At 39.6% G+C, this 23973-nt stretch overlaps 1 protein-coding gene across 4 annotated transcripts in view; it reads left to right on the top strand.

Annotated features, from left to right (window-relative positions):
* ARHGAP18 (Rho GTPase activating protein 18) overlaps positions 1-22223 on the top strand; it is a 121420-nt gene extending 99197 nt beyond the window's left edge. For 3 of the 4 annotated variants that reach the window (XM_024551871.4, XM_053913554.1, XM_053913556.2), the window contains 5 exons: positions 2159-2365; positions 3178-3318; positions 16418-16542; positions 19189-19250; positions 20691-22223. In XM_024551871.4, coding sequence (XP_024407639.2) covers positions 2159-2365; positions 3178-3318; positions 16418-16542; positions 19189-19250; positions 20691-20791 — 636 coding nt within the window. In that variant the 3' untranslated portion in view covers positions 20792-22223. The remainder of the gene's footprint in view (positions 1-2158; positions 2366-3177; positions 3319-16417; positions 16543-19188; positions 19251-20690) is intronic. The other variant, XM_053913555.2, reaches the window with a different exon arrangement.
* The last annotated feature ends 1750 nt before the right edge of the window (positions 22224-23973 follow it).

Here is a 23973-nt window from a genome sequence, read left to right as displayed (position 1 = left end):
GTCTATGAGTTTATTTCGTTTTGTTTGTTCATCTGTTGCTTTTTTATACCTCACATACGAGTGAAGTCATATGGTTCTTTTCTGACTTATTTCACTTAGCGTAATACTCTCAAGATCCATCCATGGTGTCCCAAATGGCAGTACTTTGTCCTTCCTCACGGCTGAGGAGTGTTCCATGGTAGACGTGTCCCACGTCTTCTTTATTCAGTCATCCCTCAGAGGACACTTAGGTTGTTTCCATGTCTTGGCTATTGTGAATAATGGTGTAACGAACACAGAGGTACATCCATCTTTACAAACAAGTTTTTTTTTTTTTTTAATTTTGAGTAGATACTTAGAAGGGGTTGCTGGGTGATATGGTAGCTCTAGTCGTATTTTTTGGAGGAAGTTTGTTAACATACACTGGGTCAATTAGTCCTGGCAGGCTGGGAGATTAGTATTTCCACTTAGCCAATGGGAAGGCTTCAAAGAGCAGAAATATCAAAAGGATATGCTAAAAATCACATAGCTAGGAAGTAGCTGTGCTGGAATTTAAACTAGGTTTTCAGAGAGGGGGTCCAGTGACACTATAAAATACCAGACCGATGATAACTACTTCTTTAAATGGGCAATTCTTAAAGTTCATTTGAAGACAAAGTACATTTGAAGTGCTTTCAGCAAGCGCTAGGCTAACATATTTTCTATAGATATAATTTTATATCTATACACACTCACATTCTAAGAGTAATATTTTGAATAACCTTATTCTATATGCACACCATAATTACAATGGTTCATTATCTAATCTTTGTAATTTATGCTCATAAAGAAAGAGATACACTGATCCCTAAGTAATTATTCTGCCCTCTGGAACAAAGTTAAATATTTTTTCCAAACCTCACCAATTAATCTTTTGTCCTCATTGGAGAAGGTATTACTTCTATAAAACCTTATGCTCGGATTACCGTTTAACTTCCTGAGCCCTGCACCAGAAATTAGTTACATAAATCTTATTGTTAGATACTAAGGCTATGCCTTTAACTTGTTTCAGATTTTTGAGATCTATGCAGCAGCCAAATCTGATTCAAGATCAATGTGCTAGGAGCACCCCCCCACCCCCAAATGCTGTGAGAGGTGAATAGTTTCCCCTACTTTTTCCATTTTGGTGTAGTTTATTTGACATTTTTCAGGTAGGGATTTTAAGCTAAATAAGAAAATGTGATTCCTTTAGTAGTTAAGAGTTCAGAAACAAAAGCCCAATAGACCTGACGTGAACTTGCTTCTCCACCGTTAGCTAGCTGTACGACTTCTGGAAAGTCGCACGGTCTCTTCCAGACATCGCTTTCTCATCCGCAAGTGGGGACAATGACAGCATCTCTCTCCAGGAGGGATTAAGTGCGGTGAGCTCCCTGATGTCCACAAAACTGTGCCTCGCCCACACAGAACATTAGATACCTGTGCAGTTTTTGCTATTGATCTGGACCCAAATAATTCAAGAAAGAAGGCAAAAGAACTTTAAGCTCTAAGCCCTATGAGGAGGAGAGTCACCTGCCTGTGGCTTTTGGGCAGGACAGGCTCAGAGGACACCTGATGTTGGCAGTAGAAGTGGGAAGTGGGTGGCATCAAACTGAGGATAAACTAGCTCACTCTGGTGGAAAGTTCCTTTTTATTAAATTATCCATTTTTTAAGACTCTCTCCTTTGTCTCTCTTCGTTCCCTCTTTGCCCCATCATATTCTCTGTTGTTCTAGATTTCATGTCAGCTAACCACTGGGTACCCCAAAGCAAATGAAAATGAGGTTAAATGAGCCTTTTTAAGGGAATCTTTTTTTTTTTTTAATTCCTGGAGATAAAAGCACACATTCCTGAAGCAAGTGAATAGTTGTACGATATTTTAAATGGCTTTTCAGTGCTTTATGGCTCTGGGAGACTATAGGTCCCACACTTCTCCGTACCTGGCTCCACCTCCTGGTTCAGACGTGTGTCCGAGGCCCCGGGTGCGAACAGAGCATTAACCAAACGGGGAAGCTTTGGTGACAAGGCCTGCTGCGTGTCAGCTGGCTGACCTTGGTTCCGCACAACTTATTTTTTTTAACTAAATAAAAATCCCATATTCTGCAGTGCTCTAATCTCTCATTTTTATGTGCAACACAAATCTTAGAGACTCATTTCTGTTTTAGGCCCTGCTTGAATTTCTCCAAAGAGTGATAGACAATAAGGAGAAAAATAAGATGACAGCCATGAACGTGGCAATGGTCATGGCCCCCAATCTCTTCATGTGTCATGCCTTGGGGCTGAAGTCCAGCGAACAGCGAGAATTTGCAATGGCAGCTGGGACAGCTAACATCCTGTACTTGCTGATTAAGTATCAAAAACTTCTATGGACAGTACGTATGTATTCTTAAGCTCTGTTAATGAGTGCTGACACCTAGATTCTGAAATCTTTTTATTAGTTATTATATTCTCTATAAGGAGGTAACCAGATAGGTGATTTCAAATGTGATTTTAAAAATGTCATCCTTAAAAAATTTTTAAAAAATTAAACAAAAAGAAGTAGATCAAAAAAATTTTTGAATAATTGAAATCTTAAAAAAAATCCATGTATTAAACCTCAATTTTTTAAATGGTGACATTATTTTATTATTTCAATTTGGTCACTTCTAAAGTATTTTGTTTGCTAATGTAATTTTTGAGGACTAATTATTCCTAGATTATTGCTAGATACCTGTCAGCTCCTGTGTATTTGTGAGTTTTTTCTTTCTCTTTTTACGGGGAAGGCTAGCTGGCTATTAGAAGGGGATTGTGGGTTAGCTAGAGGCTAGGCTGTGGAAAGGTGACCACTAAAGGGACCAGCCAATGAGGTGGTGGCTCCCAATGCCAGTCACCTCAGCTGTCTCCAATCTTAGCATACCAGGCCTAGATGAAGGCCATTATGTCCCGGAACCTCACCAAACCTCTCTGGGAACCTAGACAGATAGGTGGTAGACTGCATCCTGTGGACGCCCTGGGCACGGGGTGAATGGGTAAGACAGTGCGTTTCGTTTGACTGGTTTGCTGAAGAGTACACACACAATGGCATAGTCTCATCAGAGACAAACCTGTTACTTCTTCCGATTAAATAAATAAATATAATTATTACCATAGTTTATAGTGGTGCCACTTTTCTTTTCTCTCCAAACTTAATTTCATGTCTCCATAGATTCCCAAGTTTCTTGTCAACCAAGTGAGGAAGCAGAACACTGAAAATCTTAAAAAGGACAAAAAGACAATGAAGAAATTGCTGAAGAAAATGGCTTATGACCGAGAAAAATATGAAAAGCAAGATAAGAGTACAAATGATGTAAGAGAAACTTGAAGTTATGTATTTATACAGATTTCAGTATCGTTTTCAATATCCCACAACAAAGAGTTCTCCATGTTTTTATTGTATGACTTTCTGCACACTTACTAGGTCCTGGAACTACTTGTCAGGTGAAGGCACCAATAGCCCTAAGTGCACACCTACAAGTCACAAAGGTCAGGCTTGGCCCTTGCTCAGAGAGGGTGATTCAGCACGTGAGCTGTTAATTGGTAACAAAGGAAGATAAGAGCAGAAAGTCTCAGCACACACCCACCCACACACAGACAACAACAAAGGACTTCCTGGAGACTCCAGCTGCCCAGGATGGGTAACGTCTAGCCAGTAAGGAGTCCCTGGTGTGAAAACCATTGATCTTTTTTCTTCAATGTTCTCATCTGTAAAATGGGAAAAAATAACTAACCCGGAGAGACAAATAGGCCAATGTTTGTGTTGTGCCTGGGACACTTTCTGGATTTTAGTAAGTATCTAAAGGTTCTTAATTGGACCCTAAGAAGAATTTGGAGAAAGTTAGAATAGAGAAAATTAAAATATTTCAAAAAAGAAATATCTAAATATTAGTATTTACATACTTCTGGGAGAATACATTGAAAACTGGGTTTAAAATAATGAAGTTTACATGGAAACACATTTTATGAAGTAAGTTACCCAAGCTCTGACTTGAAACCTTAACATGAAAAGAAAGGGTTCCTATTGTTCTATTTTTGGTGAAGACAGCCCCACCACCTTGCAATTGAGGTTATTCAGTTACATGCTGCCATCTTGTGGAATGATTTGGAAATGCAGTTATCAGCCTTTGTCTGATATTTCTACTTTGGCCTACTTTAGGGATCCAGTAATTGAAAAAAAAAAAAAATTCTCCTTTATTTATTGATAGCTCTCGTTGTTACAAAATGAAATTTTCTTGTTTATTAAAGATTTCTGTCAATTTTTAGGTATCGTTTTAAAACAGATTTTCTTTTTAGAAAGAGGAGAAGGGAAGGAGAAAGGGAGAAAGACAGTTGCCTCTTGCACGCCCCCTACTGGGCACCTGGCCCGCAACCCAGGCATGTGGCCTGACTGGGAATCGAACCAGTAACCCTTTGGTTCACAGGTCCGCACTCAATCCACTGAGCCACACCAGCCAGGGCTCAATTTTTAAATATCTTTAAGAACAAAATTTAATAAAGGGAAATTATAAATAATGTTACTATTTTTTGAGAAAGGACTTGATATCATAGGTTAGAAAGGATTTTTGAGATAAGTCTTTTTTTTTAACATAGGATGTTTATTTCTTCTAAAACCATTATAAATATGTGACTATCTTCTTGTTTAATAGCCCGGCTTTTCAAGTTAACTTAGGTAACTTCATAACCTTGTTTCTTTTGTAAGGCAGTTAACGTGATATTCTAAGGCCCGGTATATATCTAAAGAAACAAAATTTGTGTTTTACCTTTTTTAACAACAGACTTTTAAGTAAAAACTAAAAGTTACTTTTTTGGTAACATTTTTTGAATTTTTTAGTTTTTACTTTGGGTTAATGAGGTGTGAGCTAGTCTGAGATTTATCACTGAACTAGTTAGAAGCTGTGTCTTCATGTTTAAGCTTGGGATTTAAACCTGGACTGAAATCAGTTTTATCATGTATTAACTGTGACTCAGTTTCTCTGAGTTTTGGGTTTCTTTCCTGAGAAATTCAGCAGTTCTTTTCACAAAATGCTACTAAGTACCTCCTTGCTTCCGCCCACACTCTGTGGGCGCTCTTCCAAGGGGGATGGGGCTGGAGGTGTGTGATGTCAGCCTGACACGGGAATGCTGGGCCATAACTGGAATGCTGGGCCACAACACGGGAAGTGGCCTCAGGAAACAGCCTCAGAGATGCTTCACTGGGGAGTGGAGCTGAAATGCGAAGAACGCACGGGGTTTGTTGAGGCAGCAAACTGAAGAGCAAGGTCCCGCCAGCAGAGGAAGCTGTGTGCAGGAGCGTAGCCTCTATGTCATCCTGGCCCATAGTGGAGGTTCGTTTGGGCTGTCGTTTTGAGAAATTTTAATCAATTGCCAGAATTTTGTTTTCAAGTTACTATTAGTTTATTTGGGGGAACAAATAAACACAGAAAACAATTACAGAACAATAAAGTATAAGATAACGTCCCATACTATAAATATGTGGTGAGTCACTAAATCATCAGGCTTTTCTGCATATGCTTCTGTCAGTTACCAGAGTTTTTAAACAAAAAGACTTCACATGGAAGCCTGGATCTCCATCTTAACATGAGAAATTGGATGTAAGAGCGTGCCCCTGTGTCCCCTTGCAGTAGGGGACCTGCTTTCCTGCTGGGTAACAGTTGTTTGTGTCCAAGCAGCCTCAGTTCCCTTTGGTGGAAGTTGGGCCACCTGCTCTGCTATAAGCCACTGTACACCCCCCTTTCTGGCTTGTTGCTCTATGTTTCCGGACTCTTTCCCCAAATCATTTGAATATGCAGCACAAAGCTATAGGGCCTGAAACTGCCTGGGCTATTTTATTAGTTAAACTACTATTTGATATGTGCCAGGCCATGTATTCTAGGCACTTGCAATATATTACGGAACAAAGCAGATAAGGATCACTGCTCTTGGGCAACTCAAATTCTATCAGTAAAAATAAGTAGAATGTGTGATCGCATGGTATCTTGGTATGTGGCAAAACACTCTAAAATAATAAAAATACTAGAGCAGGAAAAAAGGATCTGGGGGGGTGGTCCTCTTACAGTTTTGACTTGGGTGGTCCAAGCACTATTCAGTAGAGTGGGGTGTGAAGCAGGGCAGGGCCCTGAGCTGTGCTTGTACCTGAGGAAGCACATTCCAGGCGGAGCAAATAGTCTACACAAAAGCCCTAAGGCAGGACATGCTTGGGATATTTAAGGACCAGAAAGGAATGATTGGGGCTGGTGTGGCGCCAGCCAGGGGAACAATATTAAGAAATGAGGTCAGAGAGACAGGAGGGCCTGATTGTATAAGGCCTTGTTAGGAATTTGGATTTACCCGGAGTGAGATAGGATCATGGCAGGATTTTGAGCAAAGGCTTGAAAAATCTATGTTTTAAAAATGATCTTTGGGGCTGTTGTGTTCAGAATGGATTCTAAGAGAGTAAGGATAGAATAGGGAGACCATTTAAGGAGTCTGTCCTAATCCCATTGAGAGACCAGAGTGTTTGCACTAGAGGTGGAGAAGCGGTCAGACTCTGGGTATTTTTTGAAGTTAGAGCCATTGGGATTTCTTGATGCTGAAATGATAGGAGTTGTAAGAGAAAGAAATCAAGAATGACTTGAAAGGTTTTGTCCTGATAAATTGGAACGATGGAATTGGCACTTAGGGAAGATCACGATTTCAATTTGGGACCTGTTGAATGGAGCTGTCTATTAGATATGTACGTGGAGCCGCTAGAGTGTGTTCAGAGGGAAAGTTAGGTCCGACTGAATGGCCGGGGAGATGCATGGCGGGGCAGGGGCAGAAGAAAGGCAGGAATGGGGCTCAAGGGGGAGCCTGGCTTCTGTTCTGCGTGTGACAGAGGACTGCTGAGAGCTGTGCCCATAGTGACATGATTTTACAGGTGACCCTCGAGCACAACGGGTTTGAACTGCACAGATCCCCTTATATGCAGATTGTTTTTTCTTCAGTAAATACAGTCAGCCCCCTGTATCTGCTGGTTTCACGCTCATAGATTTAACTTAGTGCTGATTGAAAGCTGTATTTTTGACCTGGGGATGTGGAGGGCCAACTGTACCGATTGTTCTGTGATATTTTATATAAGGGACTTGAATCTCCTTGGGTTTTGGTATCCACAGGGGGTCCCGGAACCTTAGAATAGTTGCTGCGAAGGCAGGTGAAGGAAGTGCTGGAGGAGTGAAAGGGAGGAGGCTAGGGAAGAGATGCTGGCTACTTTCCTTGTCGATGGGAGCAGACAGGGTCAGGCAGGAGTAACACCACCGAGTGTGGTGGGGAGGGTACGTGAATGTCTTACGCGAGTTGGACAACAATTTGAGCATTTCACCTAAAATGTCAGAGGGGGTGCTTGAGTGTGATATTGTTACGTTACAGAATTACATGCTTATAATTTTGTAATAAAAGATTTGGTATAGATTACCAACTCATAAAAAAGGGGCATCATTTGTGCTGGACCCCATATATTTGAATCTGTAGAATTCCTCTGGCCAGCACTTGGCATGTGGCAGAGGCCTGAAAACCATGCTCTTCATTGGACTGAGACAGCCTTTCAAAGGGAACAATAGGATGAGCATGCAAATAGTTGTGCCTAAGTTAATTGCCATTTTCTTTATACTGGCCCAAATCAGACATCGTCCAAAAAGGTACAGGTGATTAGATAAACATGTTATGGTGCATCTGCAGCATGAAATACCATGAAAGTGTAAGAGTGTACATATATTGGCCCCGGAAGGTATTCATAACATGTTGAAAGGAGATTTAAACTGGTAATATTATACTGCTACAGTTGTAAAATTATCATCATTTTGACTGCTTACCACAGGTCAGCAATGAAGCTAAACATTTTATGAACATTACGTCATTTAATGTTCATAGTAATTTGGCTTGAGTATATTGTTGTCTCATTTTTTACAGATTAGGAAAGTGAAGATCAGCAGTCATAAATAATTTAAGGTTATCTAGACAGGAAGTGGTGGAACGTGAAGCCACATCTATATAAGTCCAGGTCTCTTTACCGTTGCCCTCTATTTCCCCATAGAATGCAGAAAACTCTAAGAAGTGATGTACACCAACCCTGGACTTATGGGCAGTGATACAATGAACATGTATTATTGCCATTATAAAATGCTTAACATAGAGCTTTTAAAAGAGTCCTGGGCTGAGCCAAGGGCCAGCAGTGGGAATGGAAAGAAGTGTTAAATGGGAGCCAGTAGGACCCACAAGATGTGGAAGCTGACTGGAGGTGAGGAGTGAGGAGTGAGGAATCTAGAATGACTCACCAATTTCACCGGGGGGTGATTTTATTTCAAAAATTTATATGGAATCACAAATAGCCCCACGTAGCAATAGCAATCCTGAGAAAGAAGAACAAAGTTGGAGGAATCACACTACCTATATCAAACTATACTATAAGGCCATAGTAATCAAAGCAGCATAGTACTGGCATAAAAACAGGCACATAGATCAATGGAACAACATAGAGAGCCCAGAAATAAACCTACACCTTTCTAGACAGAGGAAGCAAACACATACAATGGGCTAAAGATAGTGTATTCAATACGTGGTGCTGGGAAAATTGGACAGACAGTGCAGAAAAATGAAACTAGACCACCTTCATATGCCACATGCAAAGGATAGATTCAAAATGGATTAAAAACTTAAATGTTAAACCCTGAACCATAACAATCCTAGACAAAAACATAGGCAGCAAAATCTCGGACATTGCTGGTAGCAATATTTTATCTGATATATCTCCTCAGGCAAGGGAAACAAGAGAAAAAATAAACAAATGAGACTACATCAAACTAAAAAGGTTTTGCACAGCAAGAAAACCATCAACAAAATAAAAAGACAACCTGCAGAATAGGAGATTAAATATGCCAATACATCTGATAAGGGGTTAATATCCAAAATTTATAAAGAACTTATGAAACTCAACACCAAAAAAAATCCCAGTCTAGTTAAAAAACGGGCAAATGATCTGAATAGTCACTTCTCCAAAGAGGACATACGGAAGGCCAAATAGATGTATGAAAGGATGCTCAGTATCACTAATCCTCAGAGAGATGCAAATTAAAACCACAAGGAGATACCACCTCACACCTGTCAGAATGGCCATCATCAACAAATCAACAAGTGCTGGTGAGGATGTGGAGAAAGGGGAAGCCTTTGCACTGTTGGTGGGAATGCAGACTGGTGTAGCCACTGTGTAAAGCAGTATGGAGTTACCTCAAAACATTAAAAATGGGCTTACCTTTTGACCCAGTGACCCCACTTCTGGGAATATATCTGAAGAAACCCAAAACACTAATTCAAAAGAACATAAGCACCCCTAAGTTCATTGCAGCATTATTTACAATTGCTAAGATATAGAAGCAGCCCAAGTGCCCATCAGTAGATGGGTGGATAAAACCACTATGGGACATTTACACAATGGAATACTACCTGGCCATACAAAGAAGAAAATTTTACCCTGTGTGGCATGAATGGACCTGGAGAACATTATGCTGAGTGAAATAAGCCAGTCAGAGAAAGACAAATACCATATGAATTCACTCATATATAGAATCTAATGAACAAACTGAACTAACAAGGAAAATAGAGACAGACTCACAGAGAGCAGGATGACAGCTAAGAGGCAAGAAGTTGGTGGTAGGCGGACTGGGCAAAAAGGAAAAAGGACTCATGGACATGGACAACAGTGTGGTGATTGTGGTGGGGAGGAGGGTATAATGGGAATAAATGCTAATGAGAAAAAAATGCAATAAAAAAATCTCAAAAAAAGGCATCATGTAAAAGGGACAGACCCTTTGACAAGGAGTAGTTTGGGGCTGATGTGCCTATGTGACAGTTGGCTGTATGGGCTGGCCTGAGTGGAGGTGTGCATTTGGGATCGGTGTAGAGATTGTAGTTGAAGCCACAGAGTATTTCCTGTTACACAAAGTGAATGTGTTGTGTGAGAAAATGAGAAGGCAAAGAGGCCTTTGCCTCTGCGGCCACCAATTTTCGTAGTTGGCCATGGATGAGGAGCGGGTAAAAGAAGTCAACAAATGGTAGAAAGTAAGAGAAAGTTGGAGATTGTAGTGTCTCAGAAGCTCAGGAGGAAAAGTAAAGTAAGGAAAAGAGCTTGGTTGGTAGCACCAAATTCTGCAGAGAAGTTACGTACGTTTGACACTGGATAGAGGACCCTGGAGTTTGCATTCGAAAGGTTAGTTGTGACTTTCTCCAAAGCACTGCTAGTGAGTGTTGATGGAAGAAGCCAGGTTGCCAGAGACTGGAGAATGTAAGACAAGAATCCTGTTTTTAAAGCACTCTGTGCGCTATGAATACTAACTGTATATAATCAAGCACTTACGTTATTAAGACATGCTTGACTAGGTAAATAAATAATACAAACCATGCAGGCACGTATATATACACACCACCATCACACATCAGTCATGTGCTCGAAGACATCAATGACAAGTCCTTTTACATCTCTAGACCTCAGTTTCCTCCACAGAATGAGAGGGTAAGACCAGATTAATGGGCTTTAACCAAATGTATGGCTTGCAGCATCTTGTCCTGTGATATTCCTGTATATATTTATTATGAGATTTTTCTAACACACACAAAAATAGAATAGTGTATGAACCCCCATAAATGCATCACCAATAATTACACTCATTGTTCTGACTATGTTCCATCTTGTCCTCTACACCTTTTTTCCTTTCTGTATTTTTAAGGAAATCAGAGACATCCCATCACTTTACCCATCATCGCCTTAGATTGCATCTTTGCCTGAGAAGGGTCCAGGGCAGCTTTGATGAGCGTCTGGTTATGAATTGCCAAATCACGCAGATTTCAAGTTCCTCGTGGACTTAGGGGTGTGTGACTCTTTTTTCTGTCAGTCAAGCTCCCCTCTCAAAGTGAAGGGAAGCTGTGCCTTTATGAGAGCATGTGGGCACAGAGCAGGGTGCTGGGAGATTCTGTGAAGTAAGCCAGACTACTCAGCACACTGGTGGAAGGAACAAAAGAGAAGGCTCATCTCTCTCCTGTGGTTACCTTGGTGTTAAGTCGAGTTAACACCAAGTGTCATACTCGTCATTTATAGTTGAGGAACCCCAGTTTTAGAGAGCTCACATGGCTTGATGAAAGTTCCCAAATAGTCTCAGAATGTTGGAAGGTTTAGGGCTTTGGACATGGAAAAGAAGTCTGTTGCTGCTTCCTTGTGCTGCTTCCTTCTGCGCTTCTTCTCCAGAAGAATTTTGGAGCTGGTAGCAGTGCGGTGTGGGCTCTGGATTCTTTGTGACGGGCTGTGTGTCTTCAGTCACATCTCCTCTTGGAAAGTCCCTCTCCGATCTCATTGACCAGCTCTGACCCCGGGCTTTGCTGCAGGTATTGTGCAGGCATGTGCTTGGGGTCTGAAAACAGTGTCTGGATCTACTTGGGGAGCCACGTGGAAAATCCAATTACAATACCAAACACAATATTGTGTTTCTGTTTAAGATTCTTTGATTCTTTTACAGTGCATAAAAACACCATATTAAAAGAAAAATATCAGAACATATTTCACTGTAAATTACATGCTCATTAACTCTGGAAGTTAACCTGGATCTGTGAGTTGGGTAACAGTTTCAGGATTTGGATAACCAAGGCCCGATCATAATCTCCACAGAGACAGCCCAAGGTAGCAGAGAATGCCTCCTATACTTTCACCTCCAATCAGACTAAGGTGATGAATATGCCACTTTAGTTTAAGATACCTTGCTAAAATGTCCTTGTTTAATTTTCTAAAGTAAGTGTTATGATGTCTGCCCTTTTTTTAAGGTAGCTGTATTTCTGATTTTCCATTTTGAAGATAAAAGGTTTCTCTGTAGCATTAAAAATGTTGGCTTTACATTTAAATTAGCTTTTAATTATAAAAGAAATTAGCATCTCTTCTAAAGCTCTGACATTACATTTCTAATTTCTAAAATGCAAAAAATATGAACAATGTAGTTCTTATCTACCCCTTGTGAAAAATATCAGTTTATTTAATCAAATAATAAGGAATAAAATCATATTTTTAAAAATGTACTTTAGTTCAAAATGTAATACGTGTAAGGACCCTTAGCAGATCACTTTCTCTATTACAGTGGTCTTTACATGGTAAGAGATTAGCTAACATTTTATAAGTTGTAAAATTCTTGTGACTCAGTTTTAGTGGTGTGTTAGTCAAATACTGCTCTTCTCCAGTCTTGCTGTATATCACGTAACTTCAGTTCACAGCATAACAACAACAAAAAAGAAGTGAAAATGGAAGGTTGTGAAGATAATGTGTTCACAGATTCTGTTATTATTATGGCTGACGTTAAGAACAGACTGTTTGGCTTAATGATCAGGCGCGTTGTGTCTGTTCAAAGCTTGGCAGCTCAACGTAATTAGTATACTAATAGCTTCAGTATTTGATACAGCGTGATTCTGGAGCTTCACAGTAATTGTCGTACACCATTTAAATGAGAGCTTTGGCATATTTGTTGTTTATCATCTTTAGGAGATATCATTTGGCCACTCTTGTCAAGGTATCCAGGAAAAACTTTCCAGAGAAAAGCTTTTAACCCCTTTATCTTTGACTGTTATGCCTATCAGTTAAATTCCAACTGTAAAGGAATTGAGTCACCCTTAATGTTCACATTGTTGCGAGAGTTCGGCTGGGGCGTGTTACCACAGCAATGAACACTCTGAGAATTACTCCTACTCCCCCCTGCACACTCCTTCCTGCTGGATCACAGGCTCCCCAGTTGTCAGGGGGCGTGGCCAGTCAACTGAGGACGGTGCCGTCTACTGTTATTGGCGCAATGAAAAGATTTTCAAAAGCAGTGATATTCCATTTCTGTGTGAAATGAGTCCAAACCGTACAGTTAGTCATTTGGGAAAGGCTAAACCTGTTCCAGAGTTTGCCTAGCTTCACCCCTGCTCATTGAGGAGAAGGTGTGAGACATGTTTGATTTCTCAGCCATACGGAACCTGTAGAGATGGCGCGCCCTGTCTGCTGGCCAAAGCCGTAACATGGCAGTTATCTAACATTTCACCCACACGCGCGAACTCTGAGTGCCCTCGGAAGCTGCTGCCAGGACCTCTTCCTTCCCAACTCTGATGATCAGAGAGGCTCCGGATTCCTGTGTCAACCGTGTTGCTTTTGGGGGCAACCCCGATGCCACACTGACCTTAGGGCTGCGTGTTATAAGAAAGCATGACCTCCCTCTGCGAAGGATGACCCCGGAGCTCACAGAGAAAGTGTAGGCTGTGGTCGTATTAGGATTAGAGGCCTGCAGTGGTTCACAAGATGTCTTGGGGAGAGAGGCCTGCACGCTAAGCAGACGCCTGCTAATGCTGGTGGCTCCCTGCAGGAGTGGTGACTGCATTATCTCTGGTGGCTTCGTTTTTTTTCTCTCTTTTTTTTTATTGCTGTTCAAGTACAGTTGTCTCCATTTTTCCCCCACGACATCCCCCCAAACCAGCCATCCCCACCTCCCACCCTCGATCCTACCCCCACTTTGGCTTTGTCCATGTGTCCCTTGCACACTTGGCGACCCTTCACCCCCCATGATCCCCTCCCTTCTTTAATCCCTTCTTCCGCTCTCTTTTCCGTCCAGTCCTCAGGAGTAGAGGAAACACCATGCGGTAGATACAGGAAACTGAACGGGTGTTCTTTTACACAATGTTCCTAAAACTATTTTTTACTATTAAAGAAATACATGTTGTTATACTTTATTTCATTTTAGAGAAATTGTGCTATTATTAGCATATCAATTTTGGTGAGAAATACTTCTGAATGATTCATTTAACCAGTAAACATTGGTAGGTAGCTATAAATGTGACTCAGACATTGGCATGCGACTAGAATGCTGGTGTCATATATTAGGGCTCCCTTATCAAACAGGTTCCGTGCACATTTCAGTGGAGGAAGGAATTTCCTTTGACCCTGTGGATCGTGGAAGGTTCCATGGAGTTTGAGATATTTGAGCTGGGCCTTGAAAACTGATAGTGGGGTGTTTCAGAAACGAAATAGAGCATCCATAAAGATAGGGAATTGTGGTGTTTATAGTGAATTTTGACTGGCTTTTTAAATTCAAACAGTAGAATGTGCCACACAGAATGGTGGGAATAAAGGCAGGGAGGAGAGTAAGGTTGCCATATTGCTGGCCTCTCAATGATAATATGTTATTTTTCTGGGTCATTTTTGCTCTTATAACTCATTTATTCACTGTCTTTCTGATATTCTAGGGTTGGATGAGATGTGGTTATCAGAGTAATGTTTGCCAGTATTGTTTCACCAAGAAAACCTACATGTGGGCACATTGGGCTCCATGACTCAAGCAGAGAAGCTGGCTGTCTGCAAGCCCTACCTGCTATTCCAGGCCCTCTGTAATAACAATAGGCTAACAGAACCCAAACACCAGTATTTGTTTCCTTTAACAGAGTAGACAAGGTGGATTAGTTTTATGGACACAGACTCTGCGTCAATTATTGCTATTACAATTTGCACTCCAGCATTCGAGTGGTCAGGGCCAGCTCGTTGTTTTCCACGTCCTCTGAGGAAACACACAGTGGAAGCCACGCCAGAAGGTTATAAGTTAGAGTGGAAACCCCAGGGAGAGGTGCACGGAGTGTAATCCCTGAGTTATAAAATACACCATTAATGTAACAACTGCTTTGACAGAAAAAGGTAACGACACTCCCATGTGAAATGCCTCATCCATTGTAAGAAGCAGCTCATTTTCAAAAATGTTACAAATGAAAATAAAATCTGTCACAGAGTTAAAGGAAAAGGTAAATTAGACTTGTATTCTGGAAGCAAGGTGGGGGTCAGAGACTAGACTAGGTGGACCATGTTACAATACATGCCTCAGGAATTGGAAGTCAGCAAACCATACCAGGGGCCCAGGCTGGGAGGAAGAGGTGAAGCAGGAGGTGGGGGTCTGGGTACTGGTTAGGACTGAGACATCTTCTGGGAATCAGGTTGAGCACAAAACCCCCAGGGAGAGAAGTTAGACAAGGACGCTAAGAATGCAGTCCCTCACCCAGAGGATAGTGAGTGGACAGCCGCAGATGCTTTGCCTTTGTCTGGTCCGGGGAGGGCAGCAGGGTTCTGGGTTGGGCGCCAGGCTCTCTACAATCCCTCTGCAGGTGTAACAGGTGTTTGCCGCCCTGGCGGGGGGTGGGGGTGGGTCTTAAACAATCCCACACTCCCTTGTACACTTCTGTGCAGTGTAGCTTCTTTTCTTGTTCCCACACTACATTTCAGATGTTACTGAGAAGCAGTTTTAAGTCTTTTGGAGACACCTACATTTTTATACAGCCTAATTCTAAAGCCCAATTTTTTTTTGTTGAACTTTGAAATCATGTTAATTTCCCCTGCTGTATATCCATGCTTTATGTTAACAAAGGCCAAAAAAAAAAAAGAGAGAGAGAGAGAGAAAAGAAAAAAAAGCAATTCAAGACCATGTAAATTTAAAAAAGATATTGTGAGCCCCAAAATAATAGTGTTCAAGAAAGGATTTGTGTCTTATTTATCCACTAGTTAAGTAGATCTAGCCCAGTGACTGGTACTTAGTAGATGCTTAATAAATTTAAGTTTGTTAAACAGGGTATTTGTAATGTATAAGGTATTATCTGTAAATATTTGTGCATACTGTTCTAGAATCTAAGACATATTGGTTATAAAGAATAAATTAGTATTTACTTTAGCAGAATGATTAGGAATTATATTAGCCTAATATTTCAAATGCCATAGCTGATATTTTGATATCACAATCCTCAAAATATTTCCTTGCTATCCCTCCAAATATATAAAATGTTCCTAACGTCCATTGGCAAAGGATTTAGAACTGGTTATCCTAAATTTAAAGTGTATCGTCACAGGGTAAGCTCTAAGGAAAGTGAGGACCAAACACAATACAAATGTATTAGAACAGTACGTTTCTTTTCTTTTTTTTTTTTTAATATTCCCAGGGACAAAAATTTTTGTCAGATTTTGTGAATGTGTTGGAAGATGTTTAAAATGCATACATTGAAATAACACACAAAATAACTTTTCTGATTCAATTTCATAAATTGCTACATGAAGAAGCACCCTCTAGTAGATAATACTCCGAAATCAGCACTTAATATGGCAGTAATGGTTATTGCTGTCATTCTTTACATCTTTAAAAATAATTAAGCATTACTGCACAGGCATTATGAAGTTCCCCTATCACCATTAAGAGGATATTTGAGGTTTGATGTAATTTAGCAAATTACATTATACAGTAGTTAAGGTTTTTATGTAGTGAAGTAAAATGCGTAGCAGTTAAGCACACTTACCATATAATGCATTGTGCAGAGTCCCATGTTCCAGCTGCTGCCAGCTTTGTTCCAGTGTCATTATTGCTTTGCAGGCTGACGTTCCTCAGGGAGTGATTCGAGTGCAAGCTCCCCATCTTTCGAAAGTTTCCATGGCAATACAGCTAACTGAAGAACTAAAAGCCAGTGATGTACTTGCCAGGTTTCTCAGCCAAGAAAGGTAGAGGCCTGTTTTGTTTTAATTATTTCATGGTATAAGTCACTTGCTCACTCCCTCTCTTCCACCCTCTCTCCCTCCTCTTTTTTTTTTCCCCTTAGCGATGGGTGGTGTGAAATGCATAAAATTTTTGTCTTTTCAGTGGAAAAGAGGAGCAGACTTAATACTTAGACTGTTGGAATGACTTGAGCTCATTTGATGCAGTTTATGTTCAAGCTGAGCCTGTTTCATGCAGGATGCCTGAGAGTCCCTTCCCCGGCCAGCGGTGGGCCTGGCACCCGAGACCGCCCAGGAGTCTTTCTGGAGTATATTGATTAGAGGTTAATTACTGTGTGTTAGGATAATCACTAATTGGGATACAGTGGGATTAAAACAAACAAATAAACAATACAACTTTTCCTGTAACATATAATGAATAAAAAAGGCTTTACATTTAAACACCGAAGGTATAAAGGATTAAGGGAGGATAACCAGACCCTTTAACCCTAAAGTCTCCAGGACAAAGCACGTGCCCTCGGCGGGGATGCCCACCTTCCCCTCTATTCTGGAGTGGGGGGCAGGGGCAGGAGGAGTCCTTGGAAAGCCATTGGCATTGCTCTGATGATATTAGAGCTTACACTTTCCAAGATATTTGCAATATCTTTTCTTGAATTTTAAAGGTTCAAACAAGTATACTGGGTTTTCAGTGTTTAGCCTTTGAATTCTTATTTTTAGCTAAAGTTATATTTAATGTCCCCCCCCCCCCCCCTTTTCTGATCACTGAAATGAGCTAATCTAAGTTTTTATAAAGTCTGGGAAATCAGGGGCATTGCCGTCTTGGCTTACGAATACTCTGTTTTAGCTTTCCATAGAATTTTATCTCCTCATTTTAACATTCAGGGGCCGCGGTGCAGTTTTCTTCCAAGCCTCTCTAATTTTAATACAGTACCACCAGTACTTAATATGTCTCTGCTCCATTTAAGGCCCTCTGCTGGATGTTGGAAGGGGTGTTATGTTAAAATATCTCCCCTCAGGGGTCATAAATTGGGAGAAGAGATGAGCCTATGCCATGAACAGATGGGGATGAAATAAAAGAGAGGCTCCTCGGTGACATCTGGGCTTTCAGTAAGCTAGCACAAACTCCTCTCTGAACAACACTCTAAAGTAAGCACTCACAGTACTTCTGTTTTACTGGTAAGAAAACAGGGACTTTCCAAGGTCATACATTTCATAGGTGATGGAGCTGAATTCTAGAGCTGTGGTGTCTGTCGGCCCTTAACCACTCTCCAGCTTGGCCAGGGGTCCTAGAGATCATCACGGATCTGGGGGTCCTTAGTGCAGAGTCTGGGAGTAGATGGAATTTTAGCGGATGGAGGTCATGGGCAGTGGAATTTTTCAGGATTAAATCCTGGGAGCAGTTGGAATTTTTCAGATGTCTTTGCTCCCCAAAGGGTCTCTGATCTAAAATGAAGTCAATCCGCTTGCGCTCTACTCCCCGCCATGACTTCCTAGATACCGGCTGTCGCCCTTGTCTCACTGGAATGTGTACCTGAGGTTGTGGCCAGACTTCAGACGGAGGCTGCCCTTCCAGGCTAGACCTGTTAATTTACACAGCGTTTACTTTCAGGGCCCAAGTGCTCCATTTAGTCCGTATTTTTGTTCTTCTACTTGCAGGTAATATAAGATGTGACAATGAAGTTGTACACTATTCTCAACTGTGACTTTAATATTTACGGTGCCGAAGGACAGCAGTAGTCATTACATGGTTGGTTAGGAAAGCTTCTGCCATACCGTATTTTTCATAACAGTTTGGATAAAAGTCAGGCTTGGTTTTCTCTTCTCAGTTCCAGGGAATGTGTCTTCAGAGCCTTATATCAACGGTTCACAAACTCTTTTCCATGCATCGGAACCCACTATAGAGCATTTAAAAAGATTCTTGGGCTTTACTTAGACCTATTAAGTCAGAATTTCAAGAGCTCTGGAACTGAATTTTTAGCAGGTTTCTCAGGTAATTAGTATACAAAGAATTTTGAAAACCACTGGATTTTTACCAATTTTTATTGTTTGAACCTAATGCCTGAAAGAGTTTATTTTATTGAGGAGTTCAAACCTGTAAATGTACGCTACTTTAAAGTCTTCATAATGAGTATTTGCTTCTACTTTGAGTGCATACACCTCCCACGTCTGGATGGCCGACATGGAGGTCTGAACCACGTCCAGTTCTTCACACCACCTCACATACCAGTGGGGTTGTCAGCACAGCCAACCCGTGCTGAATGTCATTGAATAAAAGCATTGGGAAACTTAAGGTGCAAACATTTCTTTTCATAGTTTTATGAAGACCTTTTTGGCCTCTGTGCTAGTAGATAATCATATTAGTAATTTTATTGGCAACTAAAATGTTACTTTCTTTCTGATTTTACACATTAAGATTTTAATTTATTATTTTGACTTCAGATGTATGATTCCGTTTATTTTCATTTACAGGTGTGACATTTTTATTACCTATTAGGCACATTTAACAGATGGGAAAATACAAATGTGTAGATAATTACAGTGTGTCTAAGTTATGAATTTTCCATACAAGCTGGAATTCCCCAAGCACATTAAAGTGATACACTTGCAAGCTGTCTGATGATATAACTAATTGGTTTGTTTTGTCCCCGATAGTGGGATTGCCCAGACTCTCAAGAAAGGGGAAGTTTTTTTGTATGAAATCGGAGGAAATATTGGTAAGCACGTGTTTTTCTCTTTATACTTCATATGCCGATTTGACATTGCCAGTGATTACTATTTATATCTACTAGGGGAGAGGGACGTTAGTAGAAGTGAAATATAGCACACTGCAGACAGTTGGTGAGTATCGTAGATTTGTTTAGTGGTCGGCCTTCCTCCTCACACTCTGTTTGTTCTGTACAAATTCGTTGTGTGCAAGTTCCCAGCTATGTTGAGTTTCAGCCAAGGCAAGTTCCCTAAAATAGATACAATTTCTAGAATGAATGGTTAATGAAGTTTTTCAAAACTTTTTTCTTTTTTATATGCTTATGTCACATTTCTTTAAAATGACAGTTTTCTCTGACAATTTCTTAACAGGTATTATTTATTTAGTTTTACATTGGGGGAAGGGAAGGAGAAGGAGAGGCAGAGAAATATTGATGTGTGAGAGATACATTGATCAGTTGCCTCTTGCACGCCCCCAACTGGGGACCTTGCCCGCAATCCAGGCATGTGCCCTGACTAGGAATCAAACCGGTGACCTCTCTCTTGACAGGCCAGCACTCAATCCACTGAGCCACACCAGCCAGGGCCTTATGTCCCATTTTAATAAAGGAAGTAGCTGAGCTTATTTAAGACCAAGATAGCACTTTTATTGTGGCACAGTACTAGATATTCTTAGTGAAAGCAGAAGTTATTTTTTTGCCATTGTTGATTGCCTACTAAATAGTACACACGCGCACACACATTGGTAATTTAGGAAATAGAAATAAGATAAATGGGTTAATTTTGACCATGTCTTATATTTTATTTGCCCATTTGTCATACTCATGTCTTTATTAAAATTTAAAATAAATTTCCCCCTTTTTATGACCCTTATATGGTAACAGTAAAATTGTTAACAAATAAATGAAATTGTGTCCATTTTAAAATTGTAATTGAAAGTATTTTGTGGTAAGTTTTGCAGAAGTTTTTCTGAGACTTAAAAGCATTAGTAAATATTAAAAGCGGAATGCAGAAATGTGAAGACTCATTTTTTAAATTTAAAAACTACCAATCTATTAGAAACCTGAAATTGTTAACTTTATTAATAAGAATTATTTAAATGTTAATATATTTGATTTTGTATTTTCCTCCTAGATTTTGGAAATTCAGTGTTATTTCTTTCTTAGAAATGGATTCAAAACTGTTGCCACTTTAATAAAGGGGAATATGCTTTTAAGGAGCCATTTAAAAGCCTATAACACAAAGTATTTTCAACCTCCTAAATTAATTTGAAACTTGTGCATGTATAGAAAGACTACAAGAGTGACTTTTCCAATATTTTTGGCCATGTTTTATACTATTACGGGAGATAACAAGGAATGGAAAACATTTGAGTCTAAGACTCAGGCTTAGGTTTCAAAGCGCATCGCGGTTGCCCACTGTATTGAACAAATGCAACACGTCTTTCCTAGGGGAGCGCTGCCTCGATGATGACACGTACATGGAGGCCTTGTACCAGCTCAACCCGCACGCCGAGTGGGTGATAAAGTCCAAGCCGGCACAGAAGTCTTAGGCTGCAGATAACCGCCAGGGCTTCCTCAGTGAGACTGGCTGGGCCAAGGGTGTGAATAAAAGAAACAGCAGGACTCTGATTGTTCAAATGTACCCAACCATGGAATAGTGACACTCTCAAGCCTTAAGAACTTATAGATTTGTGCTGCTGCCAGAATTGTGTTAATGGTTACTATTAATATTATTAGAGAATAATTATCTCTGGAGAGAGGGGAAAGTGGTTTAATTATCTTGTAGGCTGTTTTCATATACTCTGTCAAATGTACCCAGATACGACAGTTTATATATATATATACACACATACATATATATATATATATATGAAAATACCGTCTTCCCTTTTTTTTTTTTGTAAAATCACATATACAGTAATATATGCTTTCTTCCCTTTCTCTCCTCCTCACATCTGCCTTCCCCCAATTAGGTTTGCTTTTTAACTAAAATGATAACAAATACTAAGTACGGCAAAGTTGTGAAGACAGTCCATCTTCAAACAGCCCGAATTCAACAGTATTCCTGTGACTACTGAATGCTGAATATTCATCTCTTTGAATCATTTGTTCAAACAATAACATTCCGCTTCTCCCTGCTGTATCGTATGAAGTGATTTGCATTTTTTTCAGTTCGTCTGACATATGTGCACAGAACTGTATCCACCATCAAGAAAATAGAACTGTCAGAAACTGCCAGTTATTACTGAACCTTTAAAGACTTGTATACTAAGCATAAATAAAATATATCCATGTGGAATAACTGGATTATGGATAATAAGAGAGTGAAAGCCAAATCACTACATGTATGCTGCCCTCTCCTAAATGAAATGTAAAAAGTCATAGCTAGCTCTACCTATTGTCATACTAGCAAGATAAATATGCATAAGAGTCTAATCCAGTAATGGTTGAGAATATATTCTACAGAAAGGGATTTTTTTTTAACTCATAAATAAGTCTGCAGGAAGAATTATTCTTCTGGGCATGATACAGACATACGGACAAGGTTTTGTTTGTGTACTTATTTTCAATAATCAGAGTAAATTTATTAAAATGCCATGGAAAGTACTATTCCCAGGGATTTTAATGCACAAACCATACTGTGACAAGAGTCTTTGTACTGTAAATAAGAGGAATAAAGTGAGAGAAAAATGCTCAATATTTTATGAGTTTAGAGTGTAGTAAATAAAAGGTGATGTAAATGAATGCTGCACGAACTGTGTTTATGATATTTTCCGTACTACTTTAGGGAAAATTACACATTCTCAGAAGCTCTTGATGTCATTCTAATTAGGGAAAATGCTGTTAATGGGAACAGTCACAAATTTTTAGCATATATTACAACACCAGCCTGTGGATATGATCATTTAACATTTTGGTGATTTGTGCCATTGCTTTTTTATTTAAAATTTTTTTTATAATTAAATGCATTTTTCTAAATTATCTTCTCTTGGAATTATTACTTTTAATCCTATGTGTTCATGAGTGTACTAATGGGCTATTTTTGTTTTTGTTAAAAGCTACTTCTATTCTTTTATTGCTTCTAGTGCTCCTGTGTAATTTTTAAAGTGGGAAAACATGTGGGAGATAGGACCTTGTTTCCTTCTTTAATTTTTTATCTTAGCAAATTTCTGTCCTTTAGGATTTTTCAAAACACACTGTATTCTGTTTCTGATTTTGATAATATATATTAATTTCCCAGTCAGCAAACTCTTTTTATGGTTTAATTTAATGAAAAAAATTAACAATATAAAAGCTGAATCAAGTGCTTAAAACAATTTAGGTATACAGCTTCAAAAAAGAGAAAGTAAATATAATGATTTAGATAAATGGTTTCCTGAGGTATTTGCTAACTAATTTTCACCACATTTACTACCCATGGGGGAAAGTGGGGGGGAGGGCTAGGCTTTTGATAATAAAAAAAGTCCCAGATCTTGGTAAATAAATATGAAAATGTCATTTTATTTTGAGTTTTTTAAGGACTTACGACCCATGTTCCTTGACATTGAACAATATAGCGTTTAAATAGCCAACATAGATGTCTACCCACACTTCTGAAGAGGAGAAACTTGAGTGTGTAGAGCCTCATATGTAAATGTCCTGGAATTAACTTTAAATGCCTTTTCTGTAATTTTTTTTCTCATACATTTTAAATCTCAGGATAGATTAGTTTTGATTTGCTTGAGTGTGAGGGAAAATAAAAATGACAAATGTATTTTCATTGAGTCTCAAACATCCTAACTTTTAAGGGAGTTGCTGGTGAAAGTGGAGAGAAAGTATTTACAGAAAACTGGTTGCCCTATTAATTTTTCAGAGATGCTGCTTCTTTTTAAAAGGGGTTTTTGTAATTCTTTATGATTTCACAGTATTTGTTTACTGCTGCTGTAGAATTCAATGTAAACTCCTTGTTAGCACGCTTTGGGAAAAGCAGTTTATTTTCTGGCTTCCTGGGATTTTTTCATTATTGTCTTTTCCTACTTTTCTTTAAACTGGGTTGCACTTTCAACCTCATTGTCCTGATTTCTCACCTATTGATCAGTAGGTGGCAGTATTGGTCAGGGATTCCTTTGCAGTTGAACTGTGAAGCTTTGAAAGTGAACTTGAGTTCAAAGCTAAGTGGTTCAGACTCAGTGCAGGCTTCTGCAAGGCAGTCAGGTAAGAACACCAAGGATCTCTCATTTTGATCACTGATTCTTAAAATTGTAAATAATTCATTTCAGAGTTTCTGTGTTCAGTCTATTAGCATGCTTTTATCCTTGCCCTGCTGAATGGAGAAGAGGGAGAAGAGATTTTTCTGAGCTGGAATTAGACATTTTGGCAATGTCTGTTTCAAGCAGAAGGATCATAATGAGAAAAGACTGCACCAGGAAGGTGAAAAGAGGGATGTCTAAGAAGGGCATAACGACCTCTGTCTTTATTTTAGTATATACATGTTTGTTTTTTCATTTAATAAATATTTATTGGTCACTGACATATATGTGCCAGGCATGGTGTACCCTTGAAGTACATCAGTGAGCAAAATAGTTCTGCTGTCATAGAGCTTACAGCCTAGTGGAGGGAGACAAATAATGGATTACATAGAATGGATTAATCAGTAAACGAAATTATTTGTATGTTGAAAGGTTGTAAGTGCAATGGAACAAAAAAAAAGATGAGCCCCAACTGGGTTAAGCATCATCCCTAAAGCCAAAAG

Source organism: Desmodus rotundus, chromosome 11 (assembly GCF_022682495.2).
Source record: "Desmodus rotundus isolate HL8 chromosome 11, HLdesRot8A.1, whole genome shotgun sequence".
Classification (NCBI taxonomy): domain Eukaryota; kingdom Metazoa; phylum Chordata; class Mammalia; order Chiroptera; family Phyllostomidae; genus Desmodus; species Desmodus rotundus.
This window is presented reverse-complemented; position numbering and strand designations above follow the sequence as displayed.